Below are 20371 nucleotides of genomic sequence, written 5' to 3' on the forward strand. Positions count from 1 at the left end.
ATATTTTATTTATAAAAATTCACCAATGGCCAGTTGGATTATATCAAGTGATTCAAGAGTCTTGCTGCACACTAACACAAATATATTTCTGTAATGTTTCATCTGACCTAGGCCAGACTTCTTCAGACATACATAGTTCAACGAGAATAAAAAAAGCAGTTACATCTTACATGCATATTTAATTAATCAGTGAATCTGAGGAAAAACATTTACAAGCATCACAGAAAAGACAAAAACAATCTGAAGAAAATATTTACTCTTGCTACAGCATCATTGCATTATATGCATACGGATCCACCGGCACAATAGCATAGAAGAAGGATAAGTAGTTAGTCTCGCAGGAATCAACTCATTAGCGCAAGGGGATTGTATCAAATGCAATATATTATAGAGAAGTCCCTAGCACGTTAACTACAAGGATATTCTCATTACAACCATCAAAAAATATCTTTCAATTTATTCCACGAAGTACTCGCAACCTTGTTTTTATTAACGGATCATTGCTCAAGCCTACCTTCATCAATTGTGTACAGCAATTCTTTTGTCTTCTTAACCTTGGGCACAATTGCTATTATTCCTCCATGATCTGACCATGTATAATACCAAGTACCTTTACGAATCTGAAATATTGAAAATAATAAATACATCGAATAATCTCAGAAACACAAAAATTCAAAAATACAAAATTTCTTGTTTCAAAAAATTAAATAACACAGTTCAAAGCCAGATCATATCTGAAAGCTGAAAGAATATCAGTATTCTGGACTACAAAAAAGATTTTATAGCACATTTACTAAATCTTAAATTTTTATTGCTTTTAATTAGTATTCATCATTATTATTTACACTGTAATATAAAATTCATCACTAAATGAAAACGTAAGTAAAACTAGTATCAATAACGGTGACACTAAGAGATCCAAAAATAAAAACGAAACTTAATATCCCAGGAAATTCCCTGTTCATTACAATGGTAATTGGTAAGGCTTTGCAAAAAAAAACACTCTATACAGATTGAAAGCAAGGTCTTCCACTTTAAAGTTGAGAAATCAATAACCAAATATTTATATGGTAATTTATATTTCGGTTTTCAAATAATGAAGATATTTTGCGGCAAAATCTTCATTTTAGTTAGTCGGTGGCCTAGTGGATAAAACGTTAGACTTGACCAAGACATCACAAGATAAAATCTCAGGTTCAAATCCCATGCCCATCACCTTACCCAGGGTGAAATAAAGTGACAAAGCCCAACATACTTCTCTCCAATCTTTTCCTCCATTTGGTGAAAAGAATAGATCTCTGTGTCCTTTTATATTAGTTCCAATATTTCCCATAGCTAGAACATATCCAGGAGCAGAAGATGCCGTCATTATTAGAGAGCTCAATGCACTTCCATGTGCATGATGAAATTCTTGCGTAAGATGGAGAGAGCATGAACTGAAAAAGATTTTTTTAAAGGTATATTACTCTAACGAGCCCTGAGTTTTGAAAAGAATCAAATGTTATAGATCAGTATTTCTTACTAAGAGGTGCAAGAAGAATAGAGTTCTCAGATCTGATGGGGTAAGAAGCCGATAAGATGGCTTAATCACCTGGCCAAACAAATCCTATCGTCTGGTTACCACTTCATGTGGGGTTTTGGATTAGTTATCATTTTCAGATGCATGGACTTGATGGTGGAAGAAGTCGTTATCGACCAGTAAGTAGTTACATGAACCTACAAGGTGGAGGAGTCCAGCAACCATCGCACATAATTATCCAGGGTAATCGGGGGTGCGATGGCAAGCGTATCCCTATTGATTAGCACAATGCGCTAACTGCCGAGCTGTCCCTAGTGGCGTGTGAGATAATGCGGAATTATTAGGTTCAGTCAAATATGAGGATAATATTCTTTTTTTCTACAACTCTAGAATGAGGGTAGGAGAATCAAGTGATGATTTCAGAAAGGTTAAGGAAAGGAAAAAAGGTTAAGAATCATTGTTCTCAATTCAGTGGGAACAAGATGTACCCAATTGAATAATTTCATTTATTCGTTTCTCCAATAAGAAATATCAAAAAGCTATATTCGGTTGACTGACAGAGCTATTGTTAATATTCCATGTTGTCTTGTAAGTATCAAAAGTTACATTGATAAAGCAGTATAAATCAAGGACATACACAACCTTAGATCGGCAAACACGTTTTAATTTTTAAATCAATAGACATTAAATAAAAAAAAATCAAATCAGTCTAATATAGGATGTTGGAAGCACTAGGTATTTTAATTCTAGGAGAATTCCCATGCTACTTTTCAATCTGAGTAATATATAGCCTACCCAAAACATGGAATGTGTATGACTATGACCATAACAATAGCAGAGTTGTGGAATAGGAAATAAGTGACATGAATGAATAAAATTGCGTAAACATGCTGACGGTGGTGTGTATGGTCATTCCAGGAATATTTTATGACAAACTTGAAAAATCAGCATCAAACAATTGTACAGCAAAACCCCTTTTGTGTAAAAATTTGAAACTGAAACAAATGGATCAGTTTGCACTTCGCTTAACCAGGAAATGAGTGTGTGTCATCAAAATGAACAACACATTACTTTATTTATCATTTACCAAGCATGGAGCATGGAAAAGGCATATAAAATTGTAAGTAATTTGTATGCGGTTTAACAAACATCACGAGATGTAGCATTTAAACGCTCAGGAAACAAAATTATAATGCCAAGCTGTATATCATTTTAACAGACATATGAATGAAAGGCTTTACCAGTGATAGGCAGATTATTTATTGGAATAACATACCTTTTAAAGCTACAGAATGACTTAATAAAAGAACCCAGGTCATTTGGAACATATTCAACAGAGAACACAACTTTAGTGTAAAGTACCCTAGATTATTGGAACTTTCACATACAATCATACACAAACAGAATTTTGAGTGTTGATTAAATTATCTATATTTTGATAGAAGTAATCAATAAATTTATGAATGGGTACAGTCTTCTGGGTCACGGAACATATTCTGGATGAACATAACTTTTGTACGAAACGTCCTAGATTACTGAAACTTTGGGGTTCAAGCATACACAAACAGAAATTCAAGTGTTATATAAATTTTCCTCAAGTGATTAAAAATTTGATGGATTCTGTTTTTGGGGGCAAGGAACATATTTTGGAAAAAACACAGCTTTTTTGCAATTATTGAAATTTTTGGGTACAATTATACACAAACAGAAGCTCAAGTATTCATTATTTATATTTTCATAGAAGTAATCAAGAAATTTATGTGTGCTTTTTTTGGGTCACAGAATATATTCTGGAAAAAATACAACTTTTTTGCAGAGCGTCCTACATAACTAAAACTTTAAGGTACATTTATACACAAACATAATTTCAAGTATTAATTATTTCTATTTTCATAAAAGTAATCGAGAAATTTATGGTTGCTGTTTTGGGGCACAGAATATATTGGATATACCGGTAATCATACAAGTTCAAGTGTTAAATAAATTTTCCCAATTTTCACAGAATTAAGAAAATTATGGGTAATGTTTTTTCGAGTCACAGAACATATTTTACATTGAACATAACATTTGTGCAAAGTGTCATAGATTACTGAAATTTTGGGGTAAAATCATACACGAATAGAAGTTTGAGTGTTAAATGAATTTTCTTCATTGTCATAGTAATTTAGAAAATTTATAGCCACCTTGTATTTATCTTTGCATCAAAGCTTTCTAATTAAATCGTAAATGTCCTTACCTGTCTTCACACATCGGCTTGCCATCTATATCTGTTCTGGGTGATGGAACAGATTCCCATATCCCACCTTTATCAAATGTTATATATGTTTTCATGGATGACATATCGTATTGCCCACTTCCTCCTGACAAAGTCTTAGCTGTGTTTGCAATGAAAATTGTTCTCAGTCCTTTAATTTTATGAATGTCGGCAAAACGGTCGTCTCGATTAATCCTTGAAAAAGAATAAGATTTTAAATTTATGATTGATAAAAAAAATGCATTTTTTACAAGACGCTTATTAGCGCCTTTAAGCTACTGTTTTAAGAAAGATTGAGATTATTCTAGTACGCCATTGTCCACCCAATTTATTACACCTTAGGTTAGGTTAGGTGGTAGACATGTGATTTAAACCAAAGATTTGTAACCAACGATGTCAACAAAGTTAATTCTAACGCTTTAATTGCTATCGCACCTATTACATAATTTACTGATTAATGGTGATCACATTTTGTATCAATTAAAAAGCAGTAAATTTTATGTCAGTGTAAGACAAAGAATTAACAAATCAACCTAAGACATATCATTGACAGCATATTATGATGTCATATTGATGATTAAAATATTTTGACGATATTATAATGCATGTGATGAATGTTATTTGTATTAGTGATGAATAGTTGTTATTACTCGAACTGCAAATAGAGAGTAAAAACACACAGGCGGGCATTAATGATATTTATAATCTCAGAATAGATGAAACAATTGTTCAAACTCGCCACCGCGGGGTGCATGTGGGCCTCAGGGCCCTCCAATGCGACCCTGAAGTTTGTAAGGTTACAAGAAATCGGTATGTAGCCTACATGTCATTTAATATTCCAAAAATTACAACAATTCGCCAGACTTATACATTATGTTGCAATCCTTTCCTAATAAAAGTATGATATAAGCATAAATTATAAAAAAGATCGAAAACTGTGTGCGACCATCGGCACAATTTCCAACATGCAATGTGGCCCCCAAAAACTGCGGGCTGGACACCCTTTATTAATTAATGGGGTAAATACATTTTGGTAGGATGATATGATGAGATAATATGCAAATTGGAAATCAACATACAACATTTATCAATATAATTTTCAATTTTCATGAATACTCACAGGAAATTCTGAGTAGCTCCGACCCCTTTTGGATTAAAATATGTTACATTGGCTAAAGAGAATGAGAAATCAATTCGATTTGGTTCCGAGATGTATAGATCCGTTCTTCCAAACTTGTGAGCAACTAATACCATGATCTAAAATAAAATATATAGAATAAATGAAAAAAAATAAAATCATGTTCTTTCTAGCTATATATGCATATAATACATGAAGTTAATGATTTTGAATAAAGTAAACATTACAAAAAATGACACACATCCTCCTTCAATAAGATTTAGGGCCAAACATTTAAAAGTACAGTAATTGACGCAAACAGTGATTGAATCATATCAGGGATTCAAAAATGACACGCATCCTTCCTCAATAATAATGAGGTTCAAATATTCAAAATTACAGTATTAATGCAAACAGCGATTCAAACAAATCAGAATTTCAAATTTTTTCAATATTTTTTCAAATTTCATATTCTTTTCAAAAAATGCTTTAATCAAAGGGTCATACTTATAACTTCGAAACCAGTGGTTCTTAAACTTCATGCTCTGTGGCCCCTTTCCAACTACGCTCAACAATTGTGCCCCCTGCTCTTTTATAAAAATACATAGTTTTGTTTTTACAACAATTCCATTAGTTGTTACTTCTTGCGCCATATACTCCAAATTAATATATTCATGGCAAATGGTAGCCAGTGAAGGTCTTAGCCAGTGGCCCATAAGGGGACCGAGGGCCAAGTTTGGAAAACCTTGTTCTGATCTAACACCCGTTTTTAAAGACTCGCCCGTTTGGGTAAAAAGTCCTTAATATGCCAGCTTGCCATAAACTGAGATTTGAAGAAGATAATTAAAATATTTTTCTCACCTGACCATCTGCGGCATCGATGACAAAAAATTCTTTCTTTGCCAGTTTTGTTGGAAAGTTTGCAGTCACAAATGGTGCGTGACGTGTTATTGCAATCAACAAATCATTGTCACCAACTGGACAGATTTAAAAATAATAATAATTGTTTTATGACAAAATGTTTGACACATTCTTACCTTGGAACTATAGAAAGTATGAGAATTGAAAAAAAATTTGTCATTTCGATTTTGAGAAAAAACAACAGATGAAGTACAGGGTGACACCCAAAAAAAACAGAACCCAGGTCTGGAGAGAACATAACATTGTTGCAGCAAAGCATCTTAGATTACTGAAACTTTTGGGTACAATCATACACAAACAGAAGTTCATGTGTTTTCAAATTTTTTTTTTCATTCCGATAGAAGTGTTTAAAATATTTATGAGTTGGTTTTTAGGGTCACCCTGTATACCTGGCAAAGCAAAAAAGCTTGGGGAGAATTTCCTTACACGTTGAATTCTTGTGGGAAATTCTAATTTGAAATATTTTCTGTCTACACAAAGACATTTGTAGGTTACAGCCAAACAATAATTTATTTTTATTATATAACTGAATAACTAATTATAACTACCGGTACTCACAAATTTTTCCTCGTCTCGTGGCAAAGATAGAGTTATTTCGAATGGCAAAGTCTTCAACGTTTGAAATCAAAACTTCTTCTTTGGCATCATGCTGGAAAAATGTTTCGGTTCTCAGAATTGAAACTTTACCGGATGGTTCCAGACGTTCCACATAAAGAGTATTTGGATTATCATAAAGACCTGAAATGGAATTAAAATGAGATAAAAACGTATTTTCATATAACAGAAGTAATTGGTGGATGTAAAAGCTTGCCAGTATGGGTATTCAATCAATGTTCATCTGAAGTAAAATTTTAAGCTATTATAATGTCCAAAATTGGGCCTAAATATATTTTGGTTGAATCAGAAGTTGAAATAAAATATTGATTTTTTCCAAAACATTGTGCAGCAAGATCATGACTTTAAGTAAAAAAATTTGTGAAAAGTGACCTCAGAAATAGAGAATCCAGATCCTTTGAAACACATTTTAGAGAGAACATAACTTTTGTGCAAAGCGTGCCAGATTACTAAAACTTTAAAGGTACAATCATACACAAACAGAAGTTCAAGTGTTAAATAAATTTTCTTCATTTTCGTACAAGTAATTACAAAGTTTAGGCTTTCTGTTTTTTTGAGGGGGTTAAACTGTATTTTGAAAATATTTTTTTTTTTAAATCTGATGTACATTTTTCGTGCCATAGCCTATACTACAGAAAAAATTTTGAAACACAAATGTTCACAAATTTCATCAAAAACATACAAACCTCCATTTGTATGTCCCCATTGGGCATCTTTTATATTGAGTTGAATTTGTTCCCAAGTGTTGCCAAAATCTCTTGAAAGCCAGAGAGATTTATTGTTGCTGTCTTTATCATAACCAATCAGTTTAGTGTAATCAACAGGGTGAAAGTTCAAGTAACTTGGAGTGAACGGGCAGGATGAAACCTGTGTATGAAAATAATATATATCTATACAAAAAGTGCATTGATCTGTGATTATGCAAGTTTTGAGCAGTGCGACAGGCCCGGTAGTTATCAAAGCGTTAGAATTAAATTTGTTGGCATCGCAGATTAGACGTCTCAGATTTAAATTTGATGCCCTCACCTCACTTAGGGTGTAGGCAATGCCACCCCAAAAAGATTTTGATCCCCCCAATTATTAATATTAGCACAAAGATAAGAATAAACATCATATAAATAATATATATAGATGTGGGAGTAAAATGACATTAATAAGATGAATAAATGAGTAAAAAGTTTAAAATACAGTTGTGGGTATTCCCTAGTATATGTACTAGGTTAGGCCATAATTTATTCCGATTTTCCTTATTTTATTTCTATTAAGAATTCGGGGACTGTCTGTGTGAGCCAAGTGAATATACCCCCTGACCATAGGCTTACATCCCTCTACACAACTTGATGTAAAGTAGGCGAACAAAATTAGTTACCTCCATACACATACTTCTGGACCGCTAAATTGTGTATGCAAATATATTTAGATAACTATCACTCACACACAAATAGAATCAATAGTCATGGGACATTTACTGTACATTTATTAAACAGTAATGCTCATAATAACTGTAAACAGAAAGAAACGAACGTTAATATATGCATGTAATGGGGATAATTATATATGCCCCCCCAAGTCTTTGAGAAGAATGAATCACAAGACTGAGTAGTCTTTGAATGTTCAAGCCATTACTGCGTTGACTGACTTCGTGTTCTTGGTAGAGCATCAGTGGATTCTCCGAGTCCAGGCGAGTTATGGGGCATAAGAGCCCGTAGTGCACGAGGCAATTTTTGTGTAGCTGGAGCAACGTCTTTGTGTCCTGTGGGAGGTAGAGGTCTTGGCTTTGCAATATCTTGCTGGTTCATGACTGGTTGTGAGAGTTTGGTGACTTTAATCTCAGTCTGAGGAGGCGGAGTCACAGGTAGCTGGGGCACGAATTGTGCCTGATTGTACGTATTGTTGTGTGTTGACTTTGTGAGTGGTTCACGGTCGATGACTGGTTGGTATTTACGTAAGAATTTACGATTTCTGAGAGTGACACGACCGGAACCATCTACTCGAACCACATATTGATCGAATTGTCGCACCTCAATGACAACTCCAGTTTTGTCCCATTTTAGAGGGTGTGGGCCAGTCTGATTTTGGATGCGAACATGGTTGCCAATAGATAATGGTGGCAGAGATCGGGTGTGTTCGGTTAGGCGCTCTGCAGCTCTCATATGCCGATGGCGTAAGGCATCTTCCCTGGCAATCAGTGTCTCGCGCCATGTATTATGTGGTTTGTATTTGCCAGGATGGATGGGGATGAAATCACGTATGGCACGGCCAAAAATGCACATAGCAGGAGATAAGCGAGTATCCCTGTCGGGAGTATTGCGGTACTGAAGTATCGCTCGTTGAAAATGATCGGTGTCGAGTGAGCCCTCTTCGTCAGTGTTATTGGTGATGAGACGTTTGATAGTTTTGACGGCAATTTCAGCTCGTGTGTTGCTGTGGGGGAACGCCACTGACGATAAGCGATGTTTAACACCCCAATTCTTGAGGAAAGTGGTTGTCTCCTTCGCAGTAAACTCTGGACCACCGTCAGAAGTGAGTTCGTCGCTAATCCCAAAAGTAACAAATGTTCGTCTTAAAGTCGTGATCAGTCCAGCGGCTCCTCCTTTCGCTTGTTCAACAATTGGCCAGTTACTGTATCTATCTACTGCCACCAAATAATGTTTACCTCTGTAGCTAAAAAAAATCCGCTGCCAGGCATTCAAAGGGATACATTGGTTGTAGAGGAGGAGTTGGTGGGGCACTAGGTTGTGAGGGGGCCATTCTGTTACAAGCTGAGCAGTTGTTGCGTAGCTTGATGATGGCATTAGTCATACCGGGCCAGAAAAAGGAGGATTCTGCACGACAGCACATTGTTGATACTCCTTGGTGTGCAGAGTGTAAAGTTTTGAGTACCCTATCTCTTAAGGAGGGTGGAATGATAACGCGATCCTTGTAGAGACAGACACCGTCAAACTCTGAGAGATTGTCACGGTATTGATGAAAGGGGCGAATTTCAGTGTGGATATCTGCTGGTCGGTCTGGGAAGCCGTCTTGGATTTTGTCGATAAGAAAACGCATTGATGGGTCGCTGGCTGTGGCAAGCCGTATGTCATTCCATGTCACATTCTTGATGATTTCTTTTGTGGAATCGGTTGAATAAGAGCAGATTTCCGCTGTTTCGGGGTCGAATGTGCGAATGGCGGTGAAAATGGCGCCTGAGTCAACGTCGTCAGGAAGCTCCAACATGTTTGGTTCGCCAACTGGGTGGCGTGATAATGAGTCTGCAGCGACATTGCGAATGCCAGGCAAATGCACGACTTTGAATCTGTAGCGCAGACATTTCTCCTTGAGATTGCGAAGGCGAGGATTGGCAATGTCGTTTAAGCAGCGATCGCCCAAAACCTTTACTAAGGGCCTGTGATCAACAGCAATCATGAGATCTGAACAGCCTAGTACAAAGTGTCGTGCTTTGTCAAGTGCGTCCACGACAGCTAGTGCTTCCCCCTCAATTGGCCAGTAGCGAGATTCAGCCCCGGAGGTGAAACGACTGCCAACCAGTGTAATCTTCCAGCCAGTTTTACAACAGAAGGGTTTAGCTGAAGTGCATTCGCAATGTTTCTGCATTAGCCAGAAACCAACACCGTCCTTGCACCAGTCAGTTACAAGGCATGTGGGTCTTGACTTGTTAAATATCTCGACGCCCTTCTTGATCTCATCTACAATGACAGCCTTCGATTGCTCAAAAAGGTCGTCAAGTTGTTTAGTCCATACAAATGATGTTTTAGATTTGAGGAGAGATCGGAATGGTAGCATGTGTTTTGTGGACGCGAAAGCGTATGCAACTTGGTTGACAAGTCCAAACCAACTTCGAATGTCTGTAATGTTTTTTGGGGTTGGAAAATCTGCTATCGCCTGCAGTGTTCTTGAGCAAGGACGAACTGCTGTTGGTGTGATCTCGAAGCCAGCGAAAGCTACGATTGGTGATGCAAATTGGAATTTGGTGGGGTTTTGAATAATCCCATTTCGACCACATTTGTCTAGCCAATCAATTGTTTGAAAGAATGCTTCTTCCGTGTCATTGGACCATATGAGAGTGTCATCGACACATTTAGTCTTGTTGTGTATATCAGACACTATTTCGTCAAAACGACGGCTATACCCATCACCTGATGCGACGTATCCCTGTGGTGCTACGCAATAGCGATATCGGCCCCAGGGGGTAATAAAGGTGGTGTAGTGACGGTCACTTGGGTGTAGGGGCACTGCATGGTATCCATTCCATGCGTCGAAAACTGTCTTTAAAGTGTTTGGTGGGACCGCTCTAGCTTGATGAAATGGTGACTGTGTATGATGTGTTTCACGTGTAGAGTGTTTATTCAGTGCTTGGAGGTCGACCGTGCGGCGTGGTTTACCAGACCTTTTCGCGCAGATGACCATTCTGTGGCACCATGTTACAGGTTCACCAATTGGTACAGGTTCTATGACACCAAGTCTGCAATCCTGGTCCAGGCCTGACTTTACCTCATCTTGCCAGTGTATGGGGATGGGAATTGGTGTGTGGTGGGCGACCGGTCTTGCTTCTGGATCCACCATCAAACGTAAGGGAGGACCACTCATCCTTGGCAATGGTTGATGTTGACAAACGTTGAATGAGCTTGATGCGTAATGAGTGAGGATCCATTTTTCCAACTTTTCTCGGTTTTCGTGGGTGAGTGGAAAAGGTGCCGAGGTTGGGATTGGCGGAGGTGGTTCTCGTATAGGGCATCCGCACGGGGCGACCATGTCCGATCCGGTGTGTATAGGAGACGAAGTTGTTTTAGACCTGTAACCCTCTTTATGTTCGCCAATTGTTGGGAAGGATCGAGATATGAGGCCGAGTGCTTTACAAGCCTGTTGAGATAGGTAGAGCCTATTCGTTGAGTCAGTGAAGTATACCAATTGGCGTGTTTCAATTATCGACGCGCTTGAAGGAGCTGATATTCTCAGCGAAAGTGCGCCTATGATCTGAATACGACGGCAGTCAGCTGCACTCATCTGCAATTTTACTGGGTTCAGATGCTGTGGGCCAAGACCCAGCTTTTCCAGTAGATTGATGCCAGCTAGGCATGACTGGCAGCCAGTGTCAGCTATGGCAGGGAATGTGACAGAACGTGTTGGGTTTGAAATTTGAGGGCTTGAGCCAATGAGACGAGTATCAGATGGGTCGTGGAGGATTGAGACATTAACACTTGGCTGTGGGTCAGAGGCTCTTCTTTCCCAGATATCACACAGTTCGTTATAAATGTGATGGTCAAGTGTGACGCTGCTGGCCTCTGGACTTTGGGAAGAGCTGTCATCTACTGAGCAAAGTGTTGCAAGGATAGAGGCCGCGTCTTCAGTGTTTCCAGAATCATTGTGAGCTTTTCGTTTTGGGGAAGGAAAGACCTTACGATCCCGTTGTCGCAATTTCCATTCAGGTTGGCGGCATAAACTTCCAAAGTGATTTTTGATCCCGCATCTTGAGCATGTTTGGCCATATGCTGGACAAGATTTAATTCGATCTTTGTTGCTTCCATGCTTAGATTTCCCACAGTATTCGCAGGATTCGCGTTTGTCACGAGCCCTATCCCGTTGCTTTCGCTGGTAAGAACTGTTTATAGCAGCAGAGGTGTCATGTTCGGTGAGGCGATGTGCTGAGCGTTTGCCGCTTTCTTTTGCCTCGATGAATTTGATGGATTCCTCTAAAGTTATTTCCTCGTCGGCCTGTGAGAGGAGATCAAGACGGATGTCGTCATCATAGAGGCCCCAGACAAGTGCGTCGCGAATCATGGCGTTACTGTAGTCTACATGTGTTTGGGGGTCACATTGGCATTTAACATGAAAGCGGCAAGTGCTAGCTTGCCCACGCAGTCGTGCCACGAATGCTCGAATAGGCTCGTCTCGATCTTGTTGGAGCTTGTGTAGTTGAAGTCGAGCTACCAAGATGTTCTCCTTTCTGATCGCTAGAGACATTATGTTTTTTAGGATTGTGTTTTCATCTGATGTCGATAAATCATAGTATGTTCGTGTGAGGTCTCGTCGCAAATCTTCAGTACAGCAGTCTAAAAGTTGATAAGTAATATCAGGATCAGTTATTCTTGAAGCACATTTATATTCCTTCCATCTTTGTAAGAAATAAGTCCACTCCTCTGCAGTGCCTCTCGGTGCGATGGTTGGACGTTTTGGTTTTTCTACTCTTACAGTCTGGTTGATAGGAGTAGAGTGTAGGGCTTCCTTGTGGAGCTGAAGTAAGGCTACTGCTGCGTTATAGTCTGCATCATCAGGTGTAGAGTAATCACAACCGGTCCATGGGCATTGTACAGAAGGCATCGTTTGATTATGAGCATAGATAACTATCACTCACACACAAATAGAATCAATAGTCATGGGACATTTACTGTACATTTATTAAACAGTAATGCTCATAATAACTGTAAACAGAAAGAAACGAACGTTAATATATGCATGTAATGGGGATAATTATATAATATTGGCAAAATATTACGTACCGTCATGTGAGACAAGTAAAATAACACATAATATTGAATTAAATATCATTGCATTTCAGTAGGTCAAGAATACCAGTATTAAATTCACTACTGTTACAACTTTCTCTTTTTATAAAACTCATCATAGTCAGGCTATTTAAAAAACAACAAATTACCTATAAGAGTGAAACATAAAAAAAAATTTCTCTTACTTTTGTTGTACCTCCCATATCTGCTGTTGTGTAAAGCTTTTTAGCTTCGTAATCCACAAACAGGTATGCATTAATATTGCTTGGAGCATGGTAAAATTTACTGACAACTCCATTGATGTTCAACTTCTAAAATCATGAAATATTCAAAGCTTTAAAATGAGAATGCAATATATCAAAGGTTTCAAGACAAAATGGTGAATGTTGAAATTTCAAAAAATGTTATTTGAAAATATTACAATGTGCTCTCTAAGCTGTTATTTGATCGTAGTTATATGATGCAATTGTCAGCGAAGTGTTTTGATAAAAACTTATGAAGGTTTAAAAATATTTTACTAATTTTCTCAAAGCAGCTTTTTCAAGTTTCGCATTTCCCTGTTCATGTTCACGAATAACAGTAATACATATCCTATGATCCAGAATTACTTAAGTAACTGACAAATTTATTCATTCATTTGATATTTTTGAAAAAAATGAGCCTAATAGCATGGTTATCATCGATAGGATTGTGCTATGAATTTTTTATAAGTTAATAATTATCCAACACAAAAATAGATATCGATTTGGTGATTATTTAGCTCTCCCAAAGCCTACAAAAATAACGATAAAAATAAAAAAAATCGATGACTGAATATTCACATTTCAATTTGAATTGCTTTTTCATATTGCAGACAATAGATTTCTCTTATGACTTCATAATACAAGAGAAACAACAGTTTCGAGAGTGGGAATCAGAATCATGTGACGACTAACCTGCCTTAGGCACAAATGTGTTACGCAAAAAACACTGACTGTTACTAAGAATTATAAAGCAAAACATATTTGAGTTAATTATAATCTAACCATATATGAAACTAACATACACAAATTAAAACCAATAGCATGGTAACATATTCCATGGCAACTACACAGATTGAACGAGTTCAAATTTGTTGGCAACCGTTCCTAATGGGAACCTATATTATGTGTAATTAATTATTTAGAACATAATTATGCACCAGTAGGTAAAAATCTTTATTAGTCAATAACAATGTACTAGGTATTACTGCCTAGATACAATATGTCCATAAGAAAATCACTTTTAGGTAAATATTTATTCAATTTGTGTATAACATGTTTTACAAAAGTTTAAATATGTTGACTGACTTGATTCATAAAATGTAACTGTTAATAAAGTAATGTAAACGATTGCAATAAAACTCAGACCAAAATGAGTGTTTATTATACTTTTACTACATAAAGCATTCGGAGCAATAAGAATACCGTAGATGAATTTTTATTTCAAATTGACATTTGAATAAGTACTACAGGAATTAAAAGATAAAAGATAAGCATATTGTGGAAACACAAAAACAACTAATCAATGCCGTTTGTATAGTGCTATATAAAGAAACATACTTTGAAGGTCTGTCCATAATCGTAAGAAAAATACACGTTTGACTTTGAAGCAACCTCTTCGGAACCAACGTCTTTCGTTAGAACAACAATTGAGGAATTTCCTTTACCAGCCCAATGAATGATCATTTGTCTAAATAAAATATTTAAAATATTAATATATGAAAAAGTTAACAGTTTTCTTTATGTATTTCCAGTATGCCCCAGGTCAACTAAAAAACAAGTTTTATTTATTGACTCAATTACAATTTTTTTAATTCACAGGAAAATTTACTCATACAAGTAAAAATATTCAAAATAAATCAGAAAAATGAATCAACTCAAAATTTAGATTTTGGAAATAATTTTACTTCTTTATTAATAATGGCTTCAATGGTTACATAATAGCCGTTAATCCAGTCTCATATAGCCACGGATAGCATTTTTAGCTATTGAAAAAAATGGAAATTTTCAAGTGGCATGTTCTGTAAATTACACCAGGAAGCATTAGTGATGAGCAATGAAGTTTGCACATACGTCCATGATTCACTCTACAATAATGAATGACTATGATAATGCAATTTGCATGCACATAGACAGTGAAAGAGCTTAGGGAGGGCAAACTGGTAGTCAAAAAATAAGGAAGTAAGTTATGCCCAATATGTGGACGTCAACCATATTAATTAAGTAACGTTTTATGAATATGCCAATGGATTGGTAATCACTTGCTGAATCACAGATCAGCTCAGATAATGATGTAGCAAGAAAAAATAAATACAAAAATTAGACTAAAATAAAAAAAATTGTATTTGTAAGCATGTGAGAACAGTTGAAAAAATAAATGTTCATCACAACTGGTGTTTCCCAATCGGGGGGAAATTTTATTTTGTATTTGCTTGTAATATTGCCAATATTTTTTAATTGTTTAATACCTTTTATATACCTATTCATGCACAAATAATAAACTAGTCAAACTGTACAAAAGACGAAGTGGTAGTTTCCCGTATGAAATATATCAAAAAAGGTTGGGAACCACCGGCCTAAGATGTTCCAAAATGTTTTTGTTCAAAAAGTTCAGGTTAGAAACGAAATTGGGTCCTCAAACTTAGTCACTCTTGTAACATACGGCTTCAAAGACTGTTTGTGAGTTACAGTGGGAGCATATACCTTCAACCTCACAGCTTGATTGAAATCATCTTATCAATATACCTTAAATCAAGTTTACATGTCGCCAACCTTTCAAACATATTTACTTTAGATTCAACATCAACCAAACCTTGTAAAGACATTTTCATTTCACACTTTTGATAAAATTAATCATTAATTTGGATCATAAAATTTGACAGGAAATGGTTAGATTTGTTTATGAAACCAAACACTAAACAAAAAAATATATATATATTTATACATGCGGTAGATTTCCTGGAAGATATATACTGGCATTAGAATCTAAACCAGTCATCTATAGTTGTGGTTATGACATCAACATACAATGAATAGATCATGACTTGACTACAGGTTTGGTAACACTTTCAATACACAGTGTCACAGTATAGCTTGTATACTGATTTTGACGACATGCTTACCCATTGATGTATATTGATGTAAATATTATATATTTGTAATTGTAAGGCTTTGCAATATACCCGAACACACATAAATTGTGTTTAAGAAAAAACCAATAAAATACAATCCAAATAAACCACTTTCAAGTGATTTCACACTATGTTTTGTACAGGATGTGACGTTAAAATATTGATAGAATTCAAAAGTGAAAATGGGTTTTTGGTAGTACATAAAATGTTGTGATGCCAAAATGATGGTAGTTAATGGAATGTTGCACCCGTGTTTCCTTTGATTATGTATTTGTTTCATAAACATAGATCAATATTATTTTCAAAGCTCGTACTCAGGGAAAATGTATTATGCTCCGGTGATAAAATTTATTTATTCATGTTGTAGTACATTGGCAGTGGGGAGAATTGTATTTAATTGAAAACAACTGTGTAAGTGAAATTAGGTTCCAATGGAAAAATTGCCATGCCTTCTCATTGAATTTAAAGCAAGGATAGACCTTTGGTTAGCCATCCATAAATAAATTTGTTCCTTGATCGGCGCACATTTATTCATCGGTACTTTTCCAACTAAAATAAACTAAAGTGACTGAACTTGAATTTTCTTTACAACTTATTTCTTACTTGATATTTAATTTAAAGATAAAATTTACTACGATTTCTTAATAAAAAAGATAAAGTGATGTGATGATATGCGGATCAATCAAAAGCTATAGTAAAATAGGAACAAGAAATCTGTGATATGACATCATCAAATTTAATTCTTTCTCGAGAATAAAATCCCACAAACTCATCAGTGACGGTATAATCATGATATTTTTAGATAAAATATTAGAAGATAAAAACAAGCATCTGAACCAATACCGATATATACTAATTTGCAACAGATGGGAAAATTATATCAAGTTTAATTTTTTTTCTTGAGAATCAATTATCAGCATCATGTGAGGTTAACTACAAACAAAAACATTAGGCTTGGGCTATGGTTTAGGATATAACTGAAGAGTCATGGCATACCATTTGTATGTCTGTTATCTTATTATAATTATATTTTATACGTATCCAAATAAATGTATTTGGTTGATGGTAAATGAATCGATATTTTCTAATTCAATATACAATTTGTAACATTTTCATAGGAAACAAATTTAGAAAAGTCGATAAATAAAAGCCTGTCTGCTCTCAGTGTTGTGTCAAATTTCTGCGATTCATTGTTTCAACCGCAAGCAATTGCTTCACAAATTAAGCGAGTCATTTTTCATGTAACTTGAGCTGACTTAGACACTACTGAAAACTTCAGATGGGTATTCTTTTGTGTAAGAACCGCACAATTCTATTTTATTGAATTTTTAGAATAATAGTGTATTATGTAACGGTCAACGGCGAAATAGGACTATTACAAACAAATTTCCAGCAATCTAGTAAGCCTTGTATAATAACACTTTTGATCCTCTTAGATTTATGTTTAATAGCATGAATTACATTTATTAGGCTAGTAAATAACTGTGTAGAATGTGTAAATAAAAAAAATTGAAGATTTTAAAATATCATTTTGCAATTCAAAATCTATTTCAAATATTATAAATTTAATTTACAATAAATCATGATATATTTCAAATCCAAGCAATTTTATCTCAGTTTTCAACTGATTCTATCCTATTTCAATAATGATGTTATTTTCCAAAATCAAAACTGCGCAATTGATTTGCAATTTTTATTAACATTAAAACAAGATTTTAATCTTTTAAATGCCATAACAATAGCCATATAGTAATAGTGAGATCGTCAGGAAAGTTTCGGTCAAAATAATATTAAAATATATCTTCTGAATAGCAATCACCCATAAAAAGTCAAATCCTCTGCAATTTGTTCTATACTAAATAATGCTTTAATCTATAGCTTCACAATGCTTAATAAAGATCATTAAGTTAAGTCAACTGGTGCCGCTCAGACACATATTAGGCACCTGTATCCTATGATTGACTGTAGAGATAAGATAGGGTTTGGGCCCGAAACCCGACCCGAGCAGGAGTTTAGGAAGAGTATTTTCGGGAGTCAGAGGTCGGGGAAAGGTCCATATTACAGCTTCTTCTCTGTTTTATTCAAATTATTTATATTAAAACAAGTATTCCTTAGTTTAGTATCCACACATAGTTTTGGTATTTATTTTTTATAAACGTATTTATTTTAAAAAAAAGTCAACGATTGAGAAGACAGACCCGACCCGAACTTAATGATTGACTTTTAGGCTCGACCTGCCCCGAATTGTCGGGTTTGGCTCGGGCTTCAGATCTTAGCTCTAATTGAGTGGTGTTCTGGTGTGTCATAAAAATTCAAATGCAACACATTTGGGTATTAGTCACTACAGAGTATCCGAGTGTGATTCTATAAATAAATCATTTATCAACTAACCTCAATGAATCGTTTAACACGCATTTAGTTACGTTGTTTTTTAATGGAGATTGTGGTAGACCTGTCGGATCCACTGATCGTTTGTGTCTTGGCGATTTATAGTCTTCAGAGTCTATATCCAAGATCCCATCGTCATCAACACTACGATCAAGTATCGGAGAAAACGACTCCATTTTGGTCCTAGAATTGATTTAAGAAAAAGTTATTATAAATAATTCAACTTCTTTGAGATTATGAACATTAACAACAATAATTGTTCTCCATGTCTACAATGCACACAAAAATATAAGCTAAATTAGGAAAAAATTTGTAATATAGAAAAAATAATAGAAGCTAGAATATAAAAGGTGATTTCAGACTGGTTCAAGATTTGTCAATTATTTGTCAAATTGTAGATTTAATCATCATCAATTACAGTGCAATAACAAACTTATCACATGTGATAATCTAAATGGACACATATAACAAGAAATAATGCAAGGCTAATTTTTAATTTACAGCTTGCACTTTGTTCAATTTTGATGGTATACAAAGATGGTTTGAGTTAAGTTATGTTATTGAAGACAACTTACACATCTCTCTGTAACTTTTGCATCCAACTTTTCGCGGCAGAATCCTGCATTGTAAAAACATAATGGCCTTCATCATCCAAATTTGGTGGCCGATTATCTTGAAAAAACAACTTTTTTGCCGTCACAATATTGCACATAAATATCACAAAAAATAAGTGTTTATAATTCATTGTATTTTCTCTGTTGAGTATAATCCAATCACTCAGATGTACTCTGGACGAAGTAGTTTGTGCGTTAACAAACTTCAAAACTTTGCTGGATTTAGTCTCGACAAGATTTTCTTACATTTTATATAACTATAGATCAGTATGAGCTAAAATGCATATTAAAAAAAAAATACAATTTTTTTTCAAAAGTATCACAAACCAAGGAGCTCCAGAAATATGTGCACCAAGATGGCACACATCCTGAACATAGTATGTGTACTAGGTTAGGGTTTAGGTTGTGCGCCATCTTGGTGCACATACTTCGGGAGCACCCAAACCAGAATGTCATGTAATGCATCAGCAATTCAGGGCAGGTCAGTCATATTTGAGGACGTTGAATGATAAGAAGTAGTATCTCTTGAATCTACTGGTATAGTAGATTAGACCAGTTCTAGTGATAAAAGATTAAAATTTTAAAGCAATTATGAAAAATAACTAGGCCTATGTCACGAATATAAATAAGAAATATTATCATGGAACACAGAATGATTGCCAAGCACGGCAGCAGATATAATATGTGTTAATATGTGATTTGATTTATTATAGAGATGAGCATGGCGCGATATGATGAATCTGCTGTTGTGACAGATATCCTCATTTCAGAGACAAATAAAGTGTTTGTTTTATAGATTTTGGAATCAAAAAACTGCGCCCTACTGTAACATGACTTGCTACTCTTCTCAGAGTATCGGGTTTTTCCTTGCACAATCTTCCTGCTCAAATTATTGAAAAAGCATGTATATTGTGTGTAATGTCGACCATGTGCTGATGTGCATCTAAGCACAAAAACAATCATACCTACACATAGATATAATGATAGTCTATTTGCACTGTCTTCTGACAATTTGCATTGCGAAACGCGATTCATATCGCTACAATCTATCAGAAATTTACTAATTGTCAATGGAAGGTTAGTCATTGACACACACTACAGACAAACAGGTAGGGAAGTAATTTGGTGTGAGAAGAAATTTATGTGCAAAAAGAAAATAGACTACTTCGTGACATCAAGAATTAGCAAATTTTGGGTCTAGTATTGTCAGATAGTTTAGTACCACAATTACTTGGGGTAGGCATACAGGCATAGCCAGATAGCGTGACAAATTTTGAATATGATATTCC

The 20371-nt window shown here is 35.4% G+C and overlaps 1 protein-coding gene across 1 annotated transcript in view; it reads right to left on the reverse strand.

The window, feature by feature from the left end:
* The window catches only part of LOC120325376 (sortilin-related receptor-like), a 58894-nt gene extending 39539 nt beyond the window's left edge, over nucleotides 1-19355 (reverse strand). Inside the window, exons 1-11 of the mRNA XM_039391484.2 lie at nucleotides 19044-19355; nucleotides 18472-18651; nucleotides 14510-14639; nucleotides 13115-13240; nucleotides 7113-7293; nucleotides 6370-6549; nucleotides 5752-5867; nucleotides 4894-5030; nucleotides 3756-3968; nucleotides 1256-1436; nucleotides 515-620 (exon numbers count right to left, since the gene is read on the reverse strand). Of these exons, the coding sequence (XP_039247418.2) occupies nucleotides 515-620; nucleotides 1256-1436; nucleotides 3756-3968; nucleotides 4894-5030; nucleotides 5752-5867; nucleotides 6370-6549; nucleotides 7113-7293; nucleotides 13115-13240; nucleotides 14510-14639; nucleotides 18472-18651; nucleotides 19044-19213 (1720 nt within the window). The 5' untranslated portion in view covers nucleotides 19214-19355. The remainder of the gene's footprint in view (nucleotides 1-514; nucleotides 621-1255; nucleotides 1437-3755; nucleotides 3969-4893; nucleotides 5031-5751; nucleotides 5868-6369; nucleotides 6550-7112; nucleotides 7294-13114; nucleotides 13241-14509; nucleotides 14640-18471; nucleotides 18652-19043) is intronic.
* Between the last annotated feature and the right edge of the window lie 1016 nt (nucleotides 19356-20371).

The sequence above is a fragment of the Styela clava genome, chromosome 1, assembly GCF_964204865.1.
Source record: "Styela clava chromosome 1, kaStyClav1.hap1.2, whole genome shotgun sequence".
Taxonomy (NCBI): Eukaryota; Metazoa; Chordata; class Ascidiacea; order Stolidobranchia; family Styelidae; genus Styela; species Styela clava.